The 22,040-nt window shown below is 37.8% G+C and overlaps 1 protein-coding gene across 2 annotated transcripts in view; it reads right to left on the minus strand.

Moving 5' to 3' along the window:
- Positions 1-13,892: 13,892 nt before the first annotated feature.
- Positions 13,893-22,040, minus strand: part of OCA2 (OCA2 melanosomal transmembrane protein) — a 348,360-nt gene continuing 340,212 nt past the window's right edge. For both annotated transcript variants that reach the window (XM_039319662.1, XM_039319661.1), the window contains one exon: positions 13,893-15,252. In XM_039319662.1, the coding sequence (XP_039175596.1) occupies positions 15,168-15,252 (85 nt within the window). In that variant the 3' untranslated portion in view covers positions 13,893-15,167. The remainder of the gene's footprint in view (positions 15,253-22,040) is intronic.

A 22,040-nucleotide genomic window follows, 5' to 3' on the forward strand; every position in this document is an offset into this window, starting at 1 on the left:
CTGGCACTGCTCTGTCTGGTCCCGGGCAGCTTTTAGAATGCCTGGGACCATTTGCAACAATTCCAGGCCTGCTGAGTTTCCTCATCAGGCCCAGGACACAACACCCCTCCCCCCGGGATAGAACACACACAATTCCAATTTCTTTACAATCATAATAAAATAAATTAAAAGAAAATAATAGTCTGCTCACATGCAGATACCCTTCTTATACTAACAGAGTTAGCCAACCAACCCACTCTCTAATGTGGACTTCGTGTGTCTATCTTCTACCCACATAGGTCCCATCTCCTCAACCTAGACCTGTAAAGTCCCTTGTACTGACAAGAACCTCACATATTCGCCTAGATGCTTAGGAGGGGCCTTAGCCCGTTGTGACCTAGGCAAGGTTAGGGAGGGTGCCTGGCCTACCAGCCCGTCTGTTGGACTTGCTAGACCAGGACTTTTATGCACAAGTTTTGCAGGTGACCCCTGGTGAGGCGTGCTGGCAGAATTGCCAGAGCTCTCCCCAGGCTCCGTGAGAGCAGCTGAAATTTCCCAACCCTCTGAATTGGCTGAGGATTCCCCAACTACTCTGGATGGCTTCAGGGAACTTAGTCCCTCGAGCCCGCAACCAGTCTCGGACATGACCTGCATTGCAGGTGTGCCCAGTCCCCTGTGGCCAAGGTGCCAGAGTCAGGAGCCGCCTAAATGGCAAACCCCGCAAACCCCGCTCAGGTGAATTCCTGTTTGGAGCTCTTGCGGATATGCATGACTCTCTGTTTGGCACAATAGCTGAACTCTGAGGATGTCCTTGCACTTCCCCTGGGAAATCCCTAGCGACTTGCGGTACGTCCCAGGAACAGTGAGATTGTGTCTCATAAGTACATCTGGAAGACTGTGTGATGCAAAAATTCCACTCAACACCTGGATGGTCCTGGCAGTAGTAGTGGAGGAAACAGGAACAACCTCTAGCCACTTAGAATGGCTATCAATGACAACCAGGAAGAATTGCCCCTGAAAGGGTCCAGCACTTGACCTGAAGTGTGAGATTGTGTCTCAGGAGGTTGACCTGAAGTGCGACTTAATTCCTGGGCCCCCTTCCCCCCGAGAGCAGAGGCAGGGGTGGAATCCACAGGGGACAACCACCAATGCAGTTGATCGATGTGACGCCGCAAGGCGCGGCCATCTCCCAAGGTCACTTCGTATGATAGAGGTCCAGAGATCTTACAGATGACAGCAGGAACCCACAGATGACCAGGAGCGTAGATCACCCAACTGTAGTCTCCTGGGTGCCCGTGGTTGTGACACCTGTGAAGCCACCTGGTCTGGGTGCAACCTGTCCAATTTAGTAATGAGTCTGCGACCCCAGCGGAGTTCAGCTGGGCTCTTCCCAGTGGTCGTGCAAGGTGTGGTGCGGTATGCAAGAAGAAAGTCAGCTAACCTGTGATGCCAGTTACCGTAAGTCAGTTTCTTGAGGGCATCTTTCGTGGTGCGCACCATTCTCTCTGCCAGCCTGTTGGAGGATGGATGGAAGGTAGCCGATAGTGCATGCCGGATCAGGTTGGCCTGAAGAAAAGCCTGGAATTCAGAAGATGTAAATTGAGGGCCATTATCAGAAACCAGTACATCTGGAAGACCGTGTGATGCAAAAATTCCTCTCAACACCTGGATGGTCCTGGCAGTAGTAGTGGAGGAAACAGGAACAACTTCTAGCCACTTAGAATGGCTATCAACAACAACCAGGAAGAATTGCCCCTGAAAGGGCCCAGCGTAATCTATATGCACCTTAGACCATGGGGTTTGAGTTTCCTCCCACCTATGTACTGGGGCCTGAGGCATTTCAGGCCGAGACTGTTGGCACAATTGGCACCCGTGCACCTGGGCCTCAATGGCTTTTTCGAGCCCAGGCCACCAAAGATGGCTGCACGCAAGCACTTTCATCCTGACTATACCAGGATGTACCTCATGCAGAGAGATCAAGATTCTAGACCTCAATGAGGGATGACTACCCTGCTACCCCATAAAAGGCACCCATTAAAGGTAGACAGTGCATGTTTCCTTTGCCAAAAACTTTGAAATGTCACATCTGGACATGAGTCAGGCCATCCTGACAACACCCATGTCAGCACACGTGTAAGCGTATGATCAGTGGCAGTTTCTGCAGCCACATCCCTAGCATTGAGGGGAGATTCAGGCAACTCCTGAATGGAAAGAATATTTATGGCAGGAGCAGGGTCTGCTTCTACCTGAGTTAAAGGCAATCTGCTTAGGCCATCTGCAAGGCCCATTTCTTTTCCAGGTTTGTGAACTAGAGTGTAGTCATATGCTGACAAGAAAATGGACTATCTCACCATACGAGGAGAAATGATATATGGTGTCTGTTTGTTAGTAGTAAACAACCCTAACAGAGGCTTATGGTCTGTATATACCGTGAAGTGGCGGCCATATAAGAAATCATGAAATTTCTTTATGCCAGCCACTATGGCTAAGGCTTCTTTATCAATCTGAGTGTAATTCCGCTCTACAGATGACAGAGTCCTTGAATAATAGGCCACAAGGACTTGTGTCCCATCAGCCTTCAGATGGCTAAGTACTGCTCCCACCCCATAAGAAGATGCATCACATGCGATGCAAACAGGCAGTTGCTCATTGAAATGCGCTAAAACAGCATTAGAAGTGAGCAAGGCCTTAACCTCATTGAAACTCTTGTCATGGACTTTAGTCCACTGCCAGGGAGCCTGATTGTCTAAGAGCCTATGTAATGGCTCTGCCACTGCAGCTTTGTGTGGTTGAAATGCATGGTAAAAATTTAAGAGCCCCAAGAAGGCTTGCAGCTCACTCTTGGACTTGGGGATTGGGGCCTGTTGAATAGCTTGTAGTTTAGTTTCAGCAGTGTGAATGCCTTGGGCATCAATCCTGAAACCTAAGAAGTCAGTAGAAGTGACTCCTATCTTGCATTTATCCTGCTTTACCTTAAGGCCTGCCTTTCAAAAATGAAGCAAGACAGCCCTTAATCTTTCTGCTAAATTTTGAGATGACTTCCCAGCAATGAGGACGTCATCGAAGTAGGGACAGACCCCAGGAATACCTTGAAGTGTGCTCTCCATGACACTTTGGAATATGCCAGGGGCTACATTGACCCCAAATTGCAGTCTCTTGACCTTGAAGGCCCCCCCGTGAGTTACAATAGTCTGGGACTCTGCAGCTGCCTCATCAACAGGGAACTGTTGATAGACCTGTGCCAGGTCAAATTTCACAAAAATGCGCCCCCCCCCCTTGAGGGAGGCCAGGATGTGGCTTACAACAGGGACTGGATAAGCGTGCTGTTGCAATGCCTTATTCAGTGTATACTTGTAGTCTGCACATATACATATTTCCCCATTAGCCTTTAGAGGCGTTACTATGGGAGTTTCCCATGGACTAGAATCCACAGGTTCTAGAATGCCCTGCTGGAGCAATTTATCCAGTTCAGCATCTATCTTACCTTTGAAGGCAAAAGGTACCCTCCTAGGCTTAACCCTGATGGGTGTGATGGTTGGGTCTAACTGTAGCAAAATGGGAGGCCCCTTGTAGGATCCTAGCTCTGAACTAAACACATCTGCAAACTTCTTGCAAACCTCTGCAAGGCCCAGCGTTTGCAAGCTGTGCAGCCCAGTTACCTGGATTCCCAGAGCCTTGAACCAATTGAGTCCAATAAGACTCGTACGATCACCCCCAACAATCACCACATCTAGGGAACCTTCAAAATCCTTATACTGTACACTAAGGGTGGCCTCCCCCTTAACACACACCATAGAATTTTGAAAGTCAGTTAGTATTAGATTCGATGGCCTGAGTTTAACTCGAAGGCCACTACTGCTGCAAATCCTTTTAAAGGTATTAATTGAAATAATGGAAAGAGCGGATCCTGTGCCCAACTCCATCAGTGAGGGAATCCCTTGCAACCTTACGTTAAGGGAAAGTTTCTTCTTAAGGGGCTTGTGTGACCCTGTTCTTAGACTGCTCCTGCATGATGCGCAGAAACCCACCCTGTTTTGGCTGGGGATCCTGGTACCTTTCTGAAGCAATTCTTCCCGAGGTTGAACCTTCTGGCGACCCAAACAGACAGATTCAATGTGGCCCCGCCTGCCACACACCCTGCAGATGGCAGAATGAAACCTGCAGTCAGCTCGCTTGTGGCGTCCTCCGCACCCGAAGCATTGAAGAGATGCTGGGGCCTTGACCGGACGTCCCTTCTGCCTCCTCTCAGCTGGCTGGTGAAGTCTGTTGACCTCCTCTTCAGGATCCACTTCTGATCCTTCTCGAGCATCCTCTTGATGGACAGTAGCTGTTTCTGGAGATTCCTGGCGAGGCGCAAGGCCTTCACAGTCCTGCTTGCTGCTTCCTCAGCTGCCACCTCTCGCAACTCATCTTGGAAGAAGACATCTTCCTTTGCAAAAATCTTTTGTTGTAAGTCTCTGCTCCTTAAGCCACAGACAAAGCAATCTTGCAGCCTCTCTTCCAGATCCTTGAACTCACAAGGTCTGGCTGCTTCCCTTAAGGCTGCAATAAAGTCCGCAGTAGATTCATCCGGCCTCTGGTCTCTCTGCTCAAACGCGTGCCTCCAAGCAATGATGGATAACTTCGGCTGGAAGTGTTCCTTCAACATTTTCTTCAAGTCAGCATATGTTACTGACTTCAGAGGTGCAGGGGCCACCAGATTTTCTGTGATGTCAAAAGCTTCTTGTCCACAGGCACACAAAAGAGTTGCTGCCCTCAGGCCATCTTCTCTAATCTGATTTACTCTGAAGTAGTTCTCCACCCGTGCTACGTAGGAATTCCATCTCTCTGGGTGGGAGACATCGAAATCAGTCAAGCGGCCAATCTTCAACATCGTAACTTTACGACCTTCACCACTCGCTTCCTCTACAAGCTGCTGTTTGGGGAAAGGGTCCTTTAGCTGAGCTCACCTTCCAGCGACGCTATACTGGCAGGCTGGGACGCCGTCTTCCCCTCTTCAGGACTTCCTTGATAAGTCCTTAAATCTTTTTCTTCAGCTTGCAAAGGATCCCACCTTCATCACCAGTGTTGAGTTCTCCGTTTGCGTGCGAATGATGAAGATACATGCTGACAACTAATCAATGCTTTATTCTCCTACTCCAACTCCAAGCAAAAGCAAAAGGCACACAGGCCTTTTTATAGGGCTTGAACTCTGGATAGAGTGAACCAATAAGAGTTCTTCTTTCTTCGCATCTTGCAATGCGCACAAGGCTGGCACTGCTCTGTTTGGTCCCGGGCAGCTTTTAGAATGCCTGGGACCATTTGCAACAATTCCAGGCCTGCTGAGTTTCCTCATCAGGCCCAGGACACAACAGCACCTGTGCAGGGAACATTTATTTCCCTGTTTGCCTTTCATAAAGCTGTCACAGGGCATGAAGGTCAGAATGTGTGGCAGAGCCCATGAGATAGTAAGGCTGAGGAGGGTTTATGATTTTACCTTCATTTCTTCTTTTATACTTATTGTTATGCTGCTTACTATGCTGGATTTAACCACTGTTATACACCCAGAGTTATCAGGATGAGATGGCTGGCCAGATGAAGAGAGGAGAGGAGAGGAGAGGAGAAGAGAGGAGAGGGAAAGCGGAAAAGGGAAAACAGGAAAGAGAGAAGAATAGAGAAGAGAGGAGAAGACAAGACAAGACAAATTTAATACGTTTGCTTTAAGAGTCATTCTTTCTTAGGGAATGACAGAGCTTTGAAAAGCCATCCAAATAATTCTTCAGCTCAGAAAACATGATTCTAAACTTTCCATTATTCTTGATCTCCAGAACTCTATGACTGTTTTGCAAATTGAATTTTATTGTAATATTCATAAGTTACTAAAGCCACTGGGTTTTGGTGGTTTATACATTAGTGAAAATAAAAAATAAGGCATTGTTTTGTTAGTCATCAATTTGCCAATATACTTATATTGGAAAGTGATTTGTGGGAAAAATTTATCTCTCTGGTTCCCTCTCTACTGCCATACATATATTTTCCCCACCCACAATTAGGTATAGCATGTGCTTCTTTCTGTGAAATAATAGAATTGATTTCCAGACTAATGTAGTATATAAAGGAAAACAATCTCTTTTTCTCTATATTATAATATTCCCTATATTTGTGATTTATTTTCAGGTAGTGCATGAAAATATGGAGGACATATTTCAATTCATTTATGTCTAACTGCATATTAGCATCACAATTACATTAGAATTGTAATTTTATTCACTTTACAGTTGAATTTTACTGCATTATCTTGAAGTGTATGATATCTTCATTTTCATATATTCCAAGAAGCAAGCCAGCACAGATGGCAGAATTGCAGGAGCACATTTAATCATCTCTGTGCTTCCTCCAGTTAACATTATATTACAATAATGAAAGACAGATTGAGAATTATGCATAAACAAACAACTTCATCTTGCATTATTCCTTATTTTGACATGTAGACTGGTAAGGAGATTTTCTAATTGCACATATGCATTGCAAAGATGCTTCGGGAAATATATATTTTTAACAAAAACATCAGGAAGAAAAAACAGTAGACAGAAAAAACTGCATTTATTATTTACTGCAGTTATATCCTGCCTTTGATGTAAGGATGAGAGAAGACCAGAACCCAAACCATCAAAGGAGCCTTGTGGTTTGGCCTTAACCATTATATGTATTATATTGAGAGCCATGGTGGCGCAGTGGTTAGAATGCAATACTGCAGGTTACTTCGCTGCCTGTCAGCTGCCTACAGTTTGGCAGTTCAAGTCTCACCGGCTCAAGATTGACTCAGCCTTTCATTCTTCCGAGGTCAGTAAAATGAGGACCCAGATTGTTGGAGGCAATATGCTGATTCTGTAAACTGCTTAGAGATGGCTGTAAAGCACTGTGAAGCAGTATATAAGTCTAAGTGCTATTGCTATATATATTGATTCTCCAAGAGCTTTCCTCCAAATACCACTCCTTACTGAAGCAACAAAGAACCCTTTCAAATGTCCTTAAATTAAGGACATATACATATAATTCCCATATATACTATCTGGAAATGTATAGAATAGTATAGTATGGATAATATAGTATGGATAGTATGGATTGCTTGTGAATTGATGTAACCTATTTAGAACTACTTAGCTATTCACATTTAGCCAAGCAGTGTTGACCTCTGTACATTATTATTCTATACATTATTATGCTGTGTATAGTCATGTTCTATGCAAGAATCATGAATTTTTAATGGTATCCAGTGGTGGGATTCAGCCTGTTCGACCAGTTCGGCAGAACCTATAACTAATTTTTTGTTGCCCAGGCCCAGAATGAACCGGTTGTTCACATATTTGAATCTTACCACTGATGATATCGTTATGAGAAATACTGGAAAATGTCTGTTTTCTCTATCAATTCATAGAACATACAGCATAATTATTTATCTCTGGTAGGTGACAAAGAATGAGGAAGTGAATTTAATTATTTCCTAATCAAAACCTGGTCCACAATTTTTTAAAGCAACCAGTGATATAAAGGATAGGAGGCAGGTACTTTATCAAGATCCATTACAGCAATTACAGAAAGAGTAGGAACTTAATATCTTCATGTCAGAAAAATGCCATTAGGCTTGAGGATACTTCAGTATATGGTAGGCAGGATTAACTGACAATTTAATTTAATTTAATTTAACTTGTAAGCTTCCTGCCTTTCCATTACTTTGGAGAGCATATAAATGCATGCCAGATCAATAGTAACACTGAGGTGTAGTTTTATACTACAGAGCTATACGTTTTGAAATGGAATCAAAACAGTGGATGAGGATATAGCCACTGACTGCAGGAAGAATGTACACTCCTTGGTATATTGCAATAACCAGTTGCAAATACTACAAGACTATATATGATATGTCACATTTGTGCATAAAATTATTTAAATATGTGAAACTCATTAAACAACTGATCATTAATCATCACTATATAACAAAGCAATGGGGACAAAATTTGCATTCAATCCATTTACTTGCCTCCATCTTTCAGGATTGCATTGATCATTATTATTCTAGCCAAGTTTGTTAGATTATATAATGGTAAAGATAAAATCATGTTCACGTCAAGCTTGACTCCATGTAATTTCATGGACAGAACCATGCAGTTTTATTAGCAAAAGTACAGAAGAGGTTGGTCACTGCCTTTTTACAAATTTCCACCCTACCCTACAGCCCTAATAGTCTCCCATCTAAATACTAAGAAGGTTCAATCCAGCTTAGCTGAACCCTCACAAGGTTAGCTGAAGACATATAATTCCAGCATAAATTTCTCAATATGAAGTTGTGATTGTTGCAAAGAGGAAATTATAAAACACTATTATTATGCATCAGAATTAATTGATCTATAGGATATGCTTGCATGCAAGATAAACTTAGATATAAATTATCTTAATTATTGCTTTTAAATATCACTTAACCTCTTCAATATCACTAAAATAATCATTTTAACTATATTAAATGCATGGTTGGGAAGTAAAATTAATTGCCTATAACAATTTTGGAGAATCCATGCAGTTTACCAGAATTAATTTATATATTACCAAAACTCCTTTGTTCGTTTGTCACCTTTAATTGGGTGAAATGGTACATCACAGGGCAGCATTTTTTTAATCAAGGTATCTCAAATAGGCTGAGTTAAAAAAAATGCATCCAAGATCCAGAACACATTACCAAGGATCTTCAAATAAGATGTATTCACAAAATTGTGGCCACTGCATCACTGTCATAGTTAGCCATGGTCACATGACCATGATTTCCAATTACATTTTCCAGAACCCCATAGGCTACATGGTACTAGGAAAGATGGGAAAGGCATATCCCTGTCCTCTTTCCTGCCTCTCTCTTGCCTCTGCATTCAAACAACTGGTAACAAGGTCTGACTGGCAAGCAATGATTGGCTGCTTTGGAACCTAGGCCAAAATCTGAAATCTCTCAATGACAGTGGGCAGGGGCAGGGAGAAACAACAGGGAGTGACTCAGATGCATATTTGCAAGATAGGGATGGTTTGGATGTGCTGTTAGGTAAGCACTCTTTCTCCCCGGAAGAAGGGGGCCCTTGGGAAAAAAGCTGGATGGGGAGTGGGGGTGTAGTTTTCTTCAAGGCCCTTTGTTCCTGCTTCCCCTGGCAAAATGATAGCAGTTTCATGAATCAGCCAAGCAGAAGGAGAAATAGGAGGCTTCACTGGGGCTCTGCTGAGGGTCATTAGGGAAGCGAGAATAGGACCAGCCTATATTATATGTGGAAAAAAAGATGATCCTAGGTTCTCTAGTTGTTTATAATGTCTCAAAAAGTCATTCTGCCTGATGGAACAGCAGAAATCTAATAGAATCTAATGCTTCTAGAACAGTGGTAGTCAACCTGGTCCCTACCGCCCACTAGTGGGTGTTCCAGCTTTTATGGTGGGCGGTAGGGGTTTTGGCCGATACTGAAGCACTTTCCTTTTTTTAAATTTAATTGACTTTTTAAAAAAATTTCATAGCATTATTTAAAAACATTTTCATTAGGTTTTCATAAAATTCTCTGTGACAATTTAAATTTCTGAAAATATACTATTTGTATCACCCGCGCATAAGTTTAGTTCACGTTACATAAATGAAACTAAATGGCGCTATAGTGCGACCGCAAACAAAAGAGCCTCATCTCAGAATAGCTCACACATCTCCCCCCATACCACCCAGCTGTAACAGACAAGCAGAGCTGGTAGCCGGCGCCCCCCCAACCCAATCCACGATGCGCGAGAGGCATGAACAGACGATACATGGCGCAGACTCTTTTGTTTGCGGTCGCACTGGTCAGTACACAGTTAGATTTGTGAGAGTGAGCACGTGCCTACAACTTCAAACAAAATATTGTGAGTCCATGTCTCAAAAAAAGAAATACGCTCGTGGCTATTTGCCAGAGTATCTGAAGATGGGTTTCATAGAATCTGTTGTAAATAAACAACATCTAATGTATTTATTGTGTCATAAAACATTATTCAGTAAAGCAATGAAGCTAAGTCGATTGTGAGAACATCTTTCTACAAAGCATCCAAATGATAAGGACAAGCCCATTGAATATTTTCAGGAAATATATAAAAACTTTTTAAATCGTTCAACAATCGTTGCATCATTTAAGAAACAACATGCAGTGAATGAAGATGGATTAATTGCCACTTATCGCATTTCACAATTAATTGCAAAAAGTGGTAAAAGCTATAATATTGGAGAAACTGTAATAATACCCTCTATAAAAGAATTTATTTCAACAGTAATGCATCAGGATATACCTGAATTTTAAAAATGTTGCCCCTAAGCGATAGCACAGTAAAGCGACGAATTGAAGAAATGCCAGTTAATGTTGAAAAAAACCTGATAAGTATTCTCCAAAACTCTTCATTTTCCATGCAATTGGACGAGTCTACCATTGCAGATAATAATGCTTTATTGATGACATATGTACATTATTTTGATGAAAACAATACATTACGAGAAGAAATGCTATCCACAATAAATCTCATTACAGATACAAGAGGATTATCTATATTTAATACTGTGAAATCATACTTTACAAAAAATAATATTACTTTGAATAATATTGTTGCATGTGCTACTGATGGAGCACCATCAATGGTAGGTCGCTATTGTGGATTTGTTGCTTATTTGAAGGAAGAAGTGCCAAATGTTTTATATATTCATTGTGTGGTGCACAGACAACATCTTGTAGGAAAATATCTAAGTACAAGTCTCCATTCATCATTAACTATAATAATTCGAGCCATAAACAAGATCAAATCCAATGCAAAAAATGATAGAATGTTTCGACAGCTTTGCCAGGACAATAATGAAGATTTTATTACATTACTTTTGCACACAGAAGTTCAGTGGCTGTCAAAGGATACATCTTTGGCTCGTTTTGTAGCATTATATGATAGTGTCATACAATTTTTTGAAAGTAATAATGAGACCAATCTGTTTCAACAGTTAAAAACAGTAAAGAATGATGCCTTTTATTTGGCAAATATTTTCAAGAGATTTCATGATGTCAATTTGCAGCTTCAAGGAACTAATAAAACTCTTATAGGTTGCCAAAGTATTGTGTCATTATTTATTGACAAACTTGAACTACTTCATTATAATCTATTGAAGAGACAATTTCATCAGTTTCCTGAATTATCATCTATAAAAGATGATGTAACTCCAGAGGATATTGACAGATTCAGTAGCCACCTCAACGAACTTAAATTGGACATGGACGATATTTTGAAATTGAAGGTGTATGACTGGATGAAAAATCCTTTTACCACAAATATTGAAGAGGCTGATACAACATGCCAAGAACTGTTAGAAATTAGATATGATGAAGAAAGTAAACATAAATTTGATAGTGGTAGATATGAAAACCTATGGCAAAGTAAAAAAAAATGCCTGTCTTATATCCAAATATGAGGAAAATGATATTCAGTTTATTGATACCTTTCCCTACCTCATATCTTGTGGAATCAGGCTTTAGTGCTGATAATCATATTATGACCAAAGAAAGAAACTGCCTGAATATTTCCGAAAGAGGAGACCTTCATTTGTTCCTTACAAAAATTGAGCCAGATATCCAGTATTTAGTTTCGCAGCATCAGCCTCAGGGATCTCATTAATAATTTAATTAATTAAATGTAATTTCATCAGACTTCATGCTTCTATGTATGCAAAGTATAAATAAAAAGATAGATTTAATTACAGTAAGTTGTTTTATAAAGATTTATTCTGCCAAACTTAGCAAAAGTCCGACAAAGTATTTGGTAAGTAATTATTATTATATGCTTTAACTTGCTGTAACTCTGCTTTATAAATTTTATAAAGTAAAGTTACTTCTCTACTTTATAAATCACCATTACTGTGGAACCGGTGGGTGGTTAGAAAATTTTAGTACTAACAGAGATACAAAAGTGGGCGGTAGGTATAAAAAGGTTGACTAGCCCTGTTCTAGAATATCCAATTAGGTAAGTCTTCAGTAAAGAACTGCACTGTTTAGCCAGCAGAATAGAATCAATCAAACGTTGAATTTTTATATTGCTGTTTTTAAAAATTATATTTAAGGAATATAATCTGCAAGCCAGCATTAAGAAAAGAAAAAGACCCACATGCTTGTGGACAGGTATCATATATATTGTTACAAAATTTCTTTTACAATGACATTTTTCTCATTGTGAGGTACATCACTGGAAAAATACAGACTGTAGTCTTCTTGATTTCTTAAATCTATAAAAAAATTACAATAGAAAATAATCCTATTGTTGTATTCAGTATATTTAATCCTTTAAGCTCATCATACTTAACTGTAAGCTCTCTGTGAGTAAGTCACATGTATGGGTTTTTTTCAGATAGCTACTGAGAATGAATGAAAGAATTGTATATCTTCCCATTCTCTGTTAGCCAAATGTCAAATGCACTGATTTCAATACAAAAGGAAAACTGTACTTTGTCACTCTAAAAATGCAGATTGTAATTTTGAAAGTTCTTAGTACTGGAACTCAAACAGTATAAAACATGATGTCTCAAATTATCAATTAGTTTATCAACTAAGGAATAAGATAAAAACTCTATAAATAATATGTGGAATCCTATTGACATTGGCATCTTCAGAGAGAGAAGACAAGGACTTCACTTTCATAATATTGCCATCACATACTTAACATCATTGCACAAATGATCAAATTATATAACTTTACAATACAAATGTAATGTATTATTTTCATGATAATGTCACAATAGAATAACATTATCATGGATTCTTATATAGCATCTATCATATTTAGCAAAACTAAAACTAATAAATGTACTGTTTTCATTTGGTTTATTTTAAATAATGTTAAATCTGGATCCAATTTAAAGCAAATTATTTAATTCCTAGAACAGCCAATATAATACGATTAAATAACAAGGATATGAAAGATTTCAAGGCAGAGGCAAATTATTTAATTCCTGAGGCAGAATCTTTCTAAATGGGTTAAGAACTAAGAACTGAGATAAGAGCAGAACTATTATTTGATAACACATAATAGATAAGAAGTTCATCTATCTGATGAGAAAAATGGGAAATCCTACATATTTCAGATTTCTCCTTCCACGTAGCTGACACTGCAGTGCATTGGGTAGGATGTATGGTGTGTGTGAGTGTGTGTGTGTGTGTGTGTGTGTGTGTGTGTGTGTGTGTGTGTGAGAGAGAGAGAGAGAGAGAGAGAGATGAAATATGCATTGCAGCACTGTAATGCTATGTCCACCATTACAGAATGGATACCTATATTGGCTTATAAGAGTCAGTAGACACAATCCAAAGAATAATCTTCATATGGGGAAAAAATACTTCTTACAATACAATACCGTTTTATTACATCATGGAGATGTTAGTACTGATTAAGAGCCAAGTCACATTTTAAATGGTACAGGTAATCAGAAAGGCAATTCATTGGATCATGGGGATTAAAGGGATAGTAACTCTTCCTAGATTTGGAAATATGATATGAGAGCATAAAGGATGTACTACTTCTATCTATGGGTGTCATTCTCCACTTCTGTATTTACAATCTCTATCTATAAAAATGCTTTGGAAAAAATATTCTAACCAGTTTGCTATTCTTAAACTGTCCTGCTTAGCCAGTGCAACAATAAGCAAGCATGAATCCTTGATCACTAAATATATTAAAATTAAGCTGTTTACACATAGCCTTAGGTAAATACCCCTGATAATTGTCCAAAATATAGCTCATTTTATTTATACATATGCATTTGAATGAATAACAATTCTTCTGAAACTGGTGGAAAATTATGAGCCAAAGTTCAATTTCAAATTGTTGTTTATTTTATTTTAAAACAATGAAGTAATTTTATTATGCGAAGTGTCTCTATTTATTTGTTTATCACAGTAAGCATAAGGTGAATATCAGCAACTTACAATACAAATTGCTAAACATATCACCAAGACAAAATAAAGGCCAAATGAGAAAGAGAAAATATCTGCAATAGCAAAATCTTTACTCATAACTACACACAAGATTTAGCAATCCAAATTTTCAGGAGAAAATATGATCCCATATACATTCATGCTTCAATTAATATATATTATTATGAAAGTATGTATATTTATTTGAATGTTAATTAATAAATCTCCCTCATTTGAGAACATTTTGGATGAATCATTGGAGAAAGGTTTATCCTTACTGCATAATGATCTTTACAGAAAATATAGACCTAGCATTTAATTAGCTTCATTACCCACAAGCATATTTTTAAAAGATAATATTTAAATGTCTGGTTAGTCAGATTATCTTACCAAATTATTATTTGGGGGGACGGGTGTGAAAATTTATCCTGGAATATATTTCACCTAGCTGTAACTACTATCAGGAAGTCCATCTGGAACACATCATAAGAACATTGATTTAGGACCTGAGCACGTTATTCAAAAGGATACATGATGTTTGATCATCTGTGCCATTTTAAACCAGAGACCCCAAATTGACATGTCAAAGAGAAGGATTTTAAGCTAGTTTTAACAGTTTCTTTAATGTGCTATCAGCCCTCCAGGGTAAATCAGACAGGAAATATTACTACTTTATTGTAATGCTACATTAATAGAATCTTGCAAATCTTGCATTAATAGAATCTGAAGACGCAACTTCTCACAAACACTTTTAACTGCTTGATCCATTAGGGTGGGTCCTTCATAAGTTTGTCTTTAAGCATTGGGGTGTCCTGCCTCTCTTGTCTGATTGTTTCCTAGGCAGCATCTCTTCCTTCTTTTTATCAAGTTCCATTTCTTCTTCAGACCACAATCTTTCCAATTGCAATATAAAATAGTACAAACCCTTCAAAGTTTGACATAGTAATCATAGAGCTAACACTTATTAAGTAAAATTATGGTGATTTGCATTCCCTGTGGTTATATTTATCTCAGTCTCAATAGAAGCACAGACTAAATTTGTGCTATCAAAATTGATGCTTGATTTAATTTAGAAACTAGATTTTTGCACACGATGGAAAGCCAATTTAGAGCGGTTTTTTTTTTTTTAATAAAAATCTGGTTTTCTTTCAGTGACCCAAAAATTTAACAAAAGCTGAAAAAGATTGACAGACTCTTTTGATCATATAGTATATGATCAACACATAAAATTTAAGCCCAACCCAATACAACATGAGCAACAAGAAGATAACACATTCCAATAGTACAGGATATGACTGTCATGGGGAACCCCAACCTGAAAATTAAGAAAAAAGAAAGAAAGGAGTCAGCATTTTCTTGTTTACATTCTCATTGAAATTTAGCAATAATTAACAAGTACAATAACAAAGCAATGCCAAGTTAGCATTGTAATTGATTATGTATTATAATTCTATAGACATAATTTACAAATTTATGTGCCTCTATAATACATCAGACAAAGAAAAGCAAATCTGAGGAAATATCATTATTATAAAATACTAGATTAGAGACTAGTTTCAACCGTGTATTAAAAAGAGACTTAATTGTGATGATTTTTGATGGATCATTATGCCAATACATTGAGTAACAGTTATTTCAATTTTATTTAAATATCTAGAGTTTCATTCCCCAAGTGCATAAAGGAAGGATACAGTTGGCAGACTGAAGGTGGAAGAAAAAAAAATACTTTGCAGGTTATTTTCACTCATGAACTGAAAATCAGAGAGTAAAATTGAAGTCAGATATAGCTAAGCATCTTTAAGAATACTTAACTCCTCTAGAATAGAGTACATTACAACCTATTCTAAGACTTCTGTATTTGTTATTATCAACATGGTAGTGGTATCTGAAGTTACTTCTAAGTGTTGGCCATAATAATTGAGAGTCTAGGATTTGCCAGCAAAGAACCAAATCAGAATAATCATGGCATACTCTCACAAACCGCACATTATTGACCTAATGTTTCTCAATAACTTTTCTACTATATGGCAAATTTTGTATGATGATCCTTTGCAATATAAACTATGATAATAAAAGCAAGTGTCTGGCTCTAAATTTAGAAAACTCAGTTCAGAAGGTAATTACACATCAGAAGGGAGTTCTCTCCCTAAATGATCAAGGGAGTGTACCACAACAATTGCTTATCTGTCCCATTTCCCTTAAAGTGCTGCAGTTTTATCATGGCAGCCAACCAGCAGGGCATTTTGGAATATTTGTGCCTTCTGATTTGTGGTGGCCTTTTGCTCAGGGGCCACCAAACTCTCAACATGTCAAACTTATAATCTTCAAACAGTTCATTTCATCTCCTGTCATGACCTTCCTTTTGGCTGCAAGAAGTTAGTTAGTCACTTCATTTATCACATATTCTAACCCTCAGACATATCCTGTACCTGATCTCAGATAGAAAAGTGCAAATCACTGCCTAATTTTAGACAGGACTCTTTTAACTCCTGAATGGTAAGTATTTTGTCTCTGCTCTCAATATGATATGTAGAAAACTATATTGAAAACCTTGCCAGAATTTTTTTTAAAAGGTGAATGACACCACTTACATTTATCCACCTATTTTCTTAATAAGAAAAATGAAAAAAAAAAAAAACCTAGGAGATTAGTTTCCTTATTAAAACCTATCTGTATGTTCTACTACTTTAAACAAAGCAATTATCCAAGTAACTTTTAAAGCCTCTTTGGATAGTTGTTCCAATACAGCAGAGCTGGAAGTATGGGCAAGATGAATATATATTACATTTCTACTAATTTAATTGAAATATAGAAGCTCAAACATTTTAAAATTTAAAAACTCAATTATTTTTTAAAAATTCAAATACTTTCACATAGGAAAGCAGCACTTTCTAAAAATTAGCAAATGCACCTAGCAGAAAAATGACCTAGTTACATATATTATGATTGTGAACATTAGCAATGTGTTATTCAGGGAAGCCTGGAATCAAGGGCCTGGAATCTCCTCTGGAATTCTTAAATTAGCCTTTCATCTGATTTTACTCAAAACATATTTTTCATCACTTTCTTCACCTCTGTGATAAAATAGTAGATAAATAATAGATAAGTGGGCTTTATTTGTACCAAGGGCTAGAATCTCAGCTTTTTTCTATAAAGAGACATAGAACCCAAAACTACTAGTTATTTTGGATCATGAGGCAGAATATCCCACAAGTTCTTTTCCCTTCTTTCTTATGCAGTAAATGTTCAATAATATTATAAAATAAGCAACCATTTTATATGCATTAATAATGCCCCAAATTTGTTGTCTGACACCCTTTTTACCTAATTTACCTATACATTTGCAGGAAATAATCAGACATTAGTAAGTGTTCCATTCTTTCTACAGACTGGATATTTTTACATCTACTGTAGCTGTTTTTCAAAGCATTGACATCATGTCCCAGAATTTTTGATCATGTGCATGCTACTTGGAGAAGTTGGATGTTGAAATCGACACATCTGGAAATTTCCCAGGTCAAAAAACATGGACTGATATAGTCCATTACTGCCAGATTCCCTACAGCCACCCATAGAAACAAACAGGAAAACTTTTACTGGTACTTAACTGAAAAAAGCAGGGAGGATTGAAACTGAGCCCTTACATTGTGCTCTGATCCCTTCCACACACTATATGTGTATTACAACCTAAAAGTGACAAGCTGCTGCAATTGTGTTTTTCAGTTAAGCCTTATCTATAATTCTTCACAACTCAGTTAGTCTCCTAAAACAGTCTGAAATAACATGGAATTTTTCAATTACTTTTAATTACCTCACAGGTCACCTAAATGTTAAGGGGAGAAAAGACAATGCAATCTCAGTCTATTGCTATTGCATCTGCTGTTTATACCTTCTGTCCTCTGTTCTTTTGACTTCATGGATTCTTCTAATGATTTATAAGTAACTGACAAAAGAGGCTTTTCAATTTAATGAACTTTAAACTATGCCCACCACTGAGTAGATTTTTTCTTAACCCATCTGCCTTTGATTCAGCAGAAAACAATAACATCGTGAAATGTTTGTCCATAGGTTAGGTTAGGTTAGCTTAGGTTAGGTTAAGTTAGGTTAGGTTAGGTTAGGTTAGGTTAGGTTAGGTTAGGTTAGGGGAGGTGAAGGGCCCTGCATGTATTTGAATCTACATCTCAAAGAGAATACCAATTTGTGCTCACTTTTTCTCATCCATTGCAGAACTTCAGACAAACCTTTATCCTAGTAATAATTGGGGCAGGTGTGGAATTTAAATTCACATTTAACTGAGAGATGGAAATTGTAACAAAAAGAAGCAAATAAATCACTTTACACAGAGGACAAGCATTGGATCATGAGAACTGTTTTCTTCAGTCCCCTAAAGAACATATTCATTTATACCATTACATCTGTTTGTTTGCATCAACATATGTTCACTTCACAGAAAGATATGGCAATGTGTCAACTATTGTATTAAATAAATTATTCTAAAATTAAATCCCCCAAACTCATTTCCTTGTCATAGTTATATGCATTCCTAACTTTATGGACTTTAGAAAAATAATAAAGGTAGTCTCTTTTAGATGGCATTGAGGAATGAAGATCTCATCTAATGACTCAAACAGCTGCTTATGAGCAGTATTTAATCATTTTATTCATTATTATTTGCTTGTACAAATTGTTTTTATATGTGTATTAGTCTTGTATATTGCAAGCTGTCTAGAATTTCTGGCATCACCATCATACAAATGCAGGCAAAAAAGTAAAAATTTCAACTGTATCAGCCTGCAGTCACCTATGGCTCTCTAATAATCTGTCACATACAACCTTTAAACATTAAGTGGACTCTGAGTTCAGAAATGACAACATGGGATCTTACAATTTTTTCTTAGGAAATTGGAGCTTCTACTGAACTAACAAGAAAAAGGAGAAAGACAGAGACTTTGAAAGAGCTGTACAAAGAAAAAAAGAGATGAAGATGTAAGGACTGAATTTTCCAACACAAGATTGGCTCTTGAGGCTTGGTTGTTCCCAGGAGATCGTGGGCCAAGTGCAGGAAGTCTGAAGACCCATGAAAGAATAAATGGACTGCCATGGGACAAACCTATCCTTTTGAGGGCTGAAGAGAAAGAAGCCACTAAGAAAGAACTAGAATGCTAACTAACATAATTATCAGTGAATTGGGAAAAATAGTTGCAGCCAGACACAAACGCTTCTTTTTTTGTTGTTGTTTACTAGTTTTATTCATTTATAACATAAAATGTGAAAATACAAAAGCAAATAGTAAGGGACAACAGTAGAGAAAGGGAAAACAAAAAATGTGTGAAGAAAGGGAGGGAAAGAAACAAAAGACATTGACTTCCAACTCTGTTGCAGTAAAATCAGATCTCAACTTTTTACATTTACATTTACTTTTTTATAAATGTTTTACTAATTTTCTATTTTCACAAACAAGTGCTCAATAGACAACATGATGACTGAGTCTATTAGTGATTCTATGGTACATATAAGCTTCTTCCAACTAAGTCCAATATTACACCCGCCAGTACATCCTCTCTTCTTCTGGTAATAACCATTTTTCCGCACAAAGCAAATTCAATTCTTATTATTGTTAGTAAACATACAATTGCATATCAACATTTGTTACATTTTTCTAATAGTACCAATAATATCAGTTTAAAATATCTTTTCTAACCAAAGCATATCTTAATTGCATTTGTACTCAATTATTTAATCCATATCCTATTTTCACTTTTTTCAATTTTAATTTCCCATCCATGTTCAAAGTATCCCAATAGAGCCGAGGTGGCGCAGCAGTTAGAGTGCAGTACTGCAGGCCACTTTAGTTGACTGTGTTCAGCAGGTCAGCGGTTCAAATCTCACTGGCTCAAGGTTGACTCAGCCTTCCATCCTTCTGAGGTAGGTAAAATGAGGACCCAGATTGTTGGGGGCAATGTAAAATATATATATACATTGCTTACTGGTGTACACCGCTTAGAGAGTGCTTGCACTTAAAGCGGTATATAAGTCTCATAAATAAATAAATAAATCATTTATAATTTCAAAACAAGTTATATTTGGGCAACCAAAAGCATCCCTTATTCAAAGTTCTTAGCATATTCTTATTTCCCTTTTCATACCAAGATATATTCTGATTACAAATCCTAACTATCTAGTTATAATAATACTTCTATTTCTAACAATCTATTCTTAACCATATTCAAACCTCTAATTAGTAATATAGCATCTCCTCTAATAGGTCAAAGCTTCTGTTTCCTTCAATCTTACTCTAGTTTTCTTTCTTTGCCAACTAACTTTCCAAATCAGTGCATTTGGATCATCAAATAATTCTTCCTCTATATATTCCTCTGTATATTATTTGAAACAATAGAAACAATTTGGTTAAAGTGTTTTTGGAAGAGCTAGCCGATTGATATTCATTAAACCGCCTCCCTCCTTCTCCAGTTCCCCACAATTCTGTTAACGACTTTATCTTCCATTCCATCAGCTCTCCTTCCTTGTCATCCAGTAAGTTCTGAAACCTTGGTTTGTAAAATGTCTTCTCCATTTCCAATATTATTGTTGTGTCTTCTGAGTTTTCATTTATCTGAGCCTGGTCATTGGTTTCTTCCTTTACATCATCAATGTTTGTATCAGCATTCTCTAGTTTTCTTTCTATTTTCTGGATTTCTGGTTCCTTCTCTGTAGTTGTTTTCTGAGTTTGTAGATTTAAATTAGAAAATTGTTCTTTTAGCTCCTTTATGTTATTTTTAATCTGATCACAAGCTAAAATAATTGTTTTTTGTATTAATTTGAACACAGAGATAATTTCTTTCTGTGGTTCATCAGTATTTTCTTGGTGATATGGCAAGTTAAGGCTACTGGGAACAGATATTAAAGATGGTGTTTTATTATTTAAAGCTGAAGGTTGTTTAATAATCAAGATTTATAATCCAAAGTGTTCCATATGTTTCTTCTGCAAGAAAATAAATCCACAATACAGTTCTGAAAGTCAGTATTTATGTTCAAAATTCAGACAGGCCAAATTAGAATATTTGTTATCATCTCTGCCACACAGATAAACAGCCTCCAAATTACTTTTTTCTCAGCTGCAATTCTCAATAGTAAAAGCTTCCAAGACCAGCCAAAATCTTATTTAGGTCTGGGCTTCGAGACAGGTTTCTTTTAGGCATAAATACGTTGTAGTGCTATAATTCATCACTAAATGTCATCAATGCCATTTTCCAGTTTTTAGATCCAAAACTTATATTGTAAACTTTTCAAGTCTTTTTTTTATAAAAAAGATCTTAAAAACACTTTTAGTCCCCAAATTTTCAAGCTGTATGTATATATTAATTCCAAATAAGTCTTATAGGTTTTGCCATTTTCCCCAAGTAATTAATTTGCCGCTTTTCTTTTCTGAGGGAATGGAGCAGAAATTCCCTTTCCTTCTTTCATCAGGGGGAGTGCTTTGGGCAGATTTTCAGGAAGAGGTCTTAAAATCATAAAGAGAGATCAGATCTCACCCAGTTTCATCCACGTTGCTGTAAAGTTGCTTGGTAGTGCTTGTTGTCTTCTGTTGTCAGCAACTTCGGACTGGCTACACAAATGCAGCCAGTCTTTCCCCTGCTGGTTTGGACGGCTTCCTTGGATCAAATGGGAGGGCTGCCACCCCCCTCCCCGATCAACAAGAGTCCTCTCCTTGCTTGCTGCCTCTATGGGGTGACTTTCGACCTTTTCCAGGGTCCACCAGCAGGGCAAAACCAAGTGTAAAAGATGGAGCCCTGTCTTCCTGCATCTTCTTCTTCTTGTTGTGCCATATCCATTATCAGACGTTGGGATCATGTTGGTGATCCTGTTTTTATCAGCAGCCACATGAAAAAGTGCTGCTGAGTTTTGTCCAAACCAATCTCTTAGATTTTGAAGCCATGATGTTCTTCTTCTGCCTGGACCTCGTTTGCCTTCAATCTTTCCCTGGAGGATTAAATGGAGTATGCCGTATTTTTCTGGGTGTCGTATCACATGTCCAAAATATTCTAATTTTCATTTTTTAAAATTGTTTTGATTATTTCCTTTGGCTTTCCCAGGCGGCTTATC

The sequence above is a fragment of the Crotalus tigris genome, unplaced genomic scaffold (assembly GCF_016545835.1).
Source record: "Crotalus tigris isolate CLP2741 ecotype Arizona unplaced genomic scaffold, ASM1654583v1 scf7180000023606.2106662, whole genome shotgun sequence".
NCBI classification, from domain to species: domain Eukaryota; kingdom Metazoa; phylum Chordata; class Lepidosauria; order Squamata; family Viperidae; genus Crotalus; species Crotalus tigris.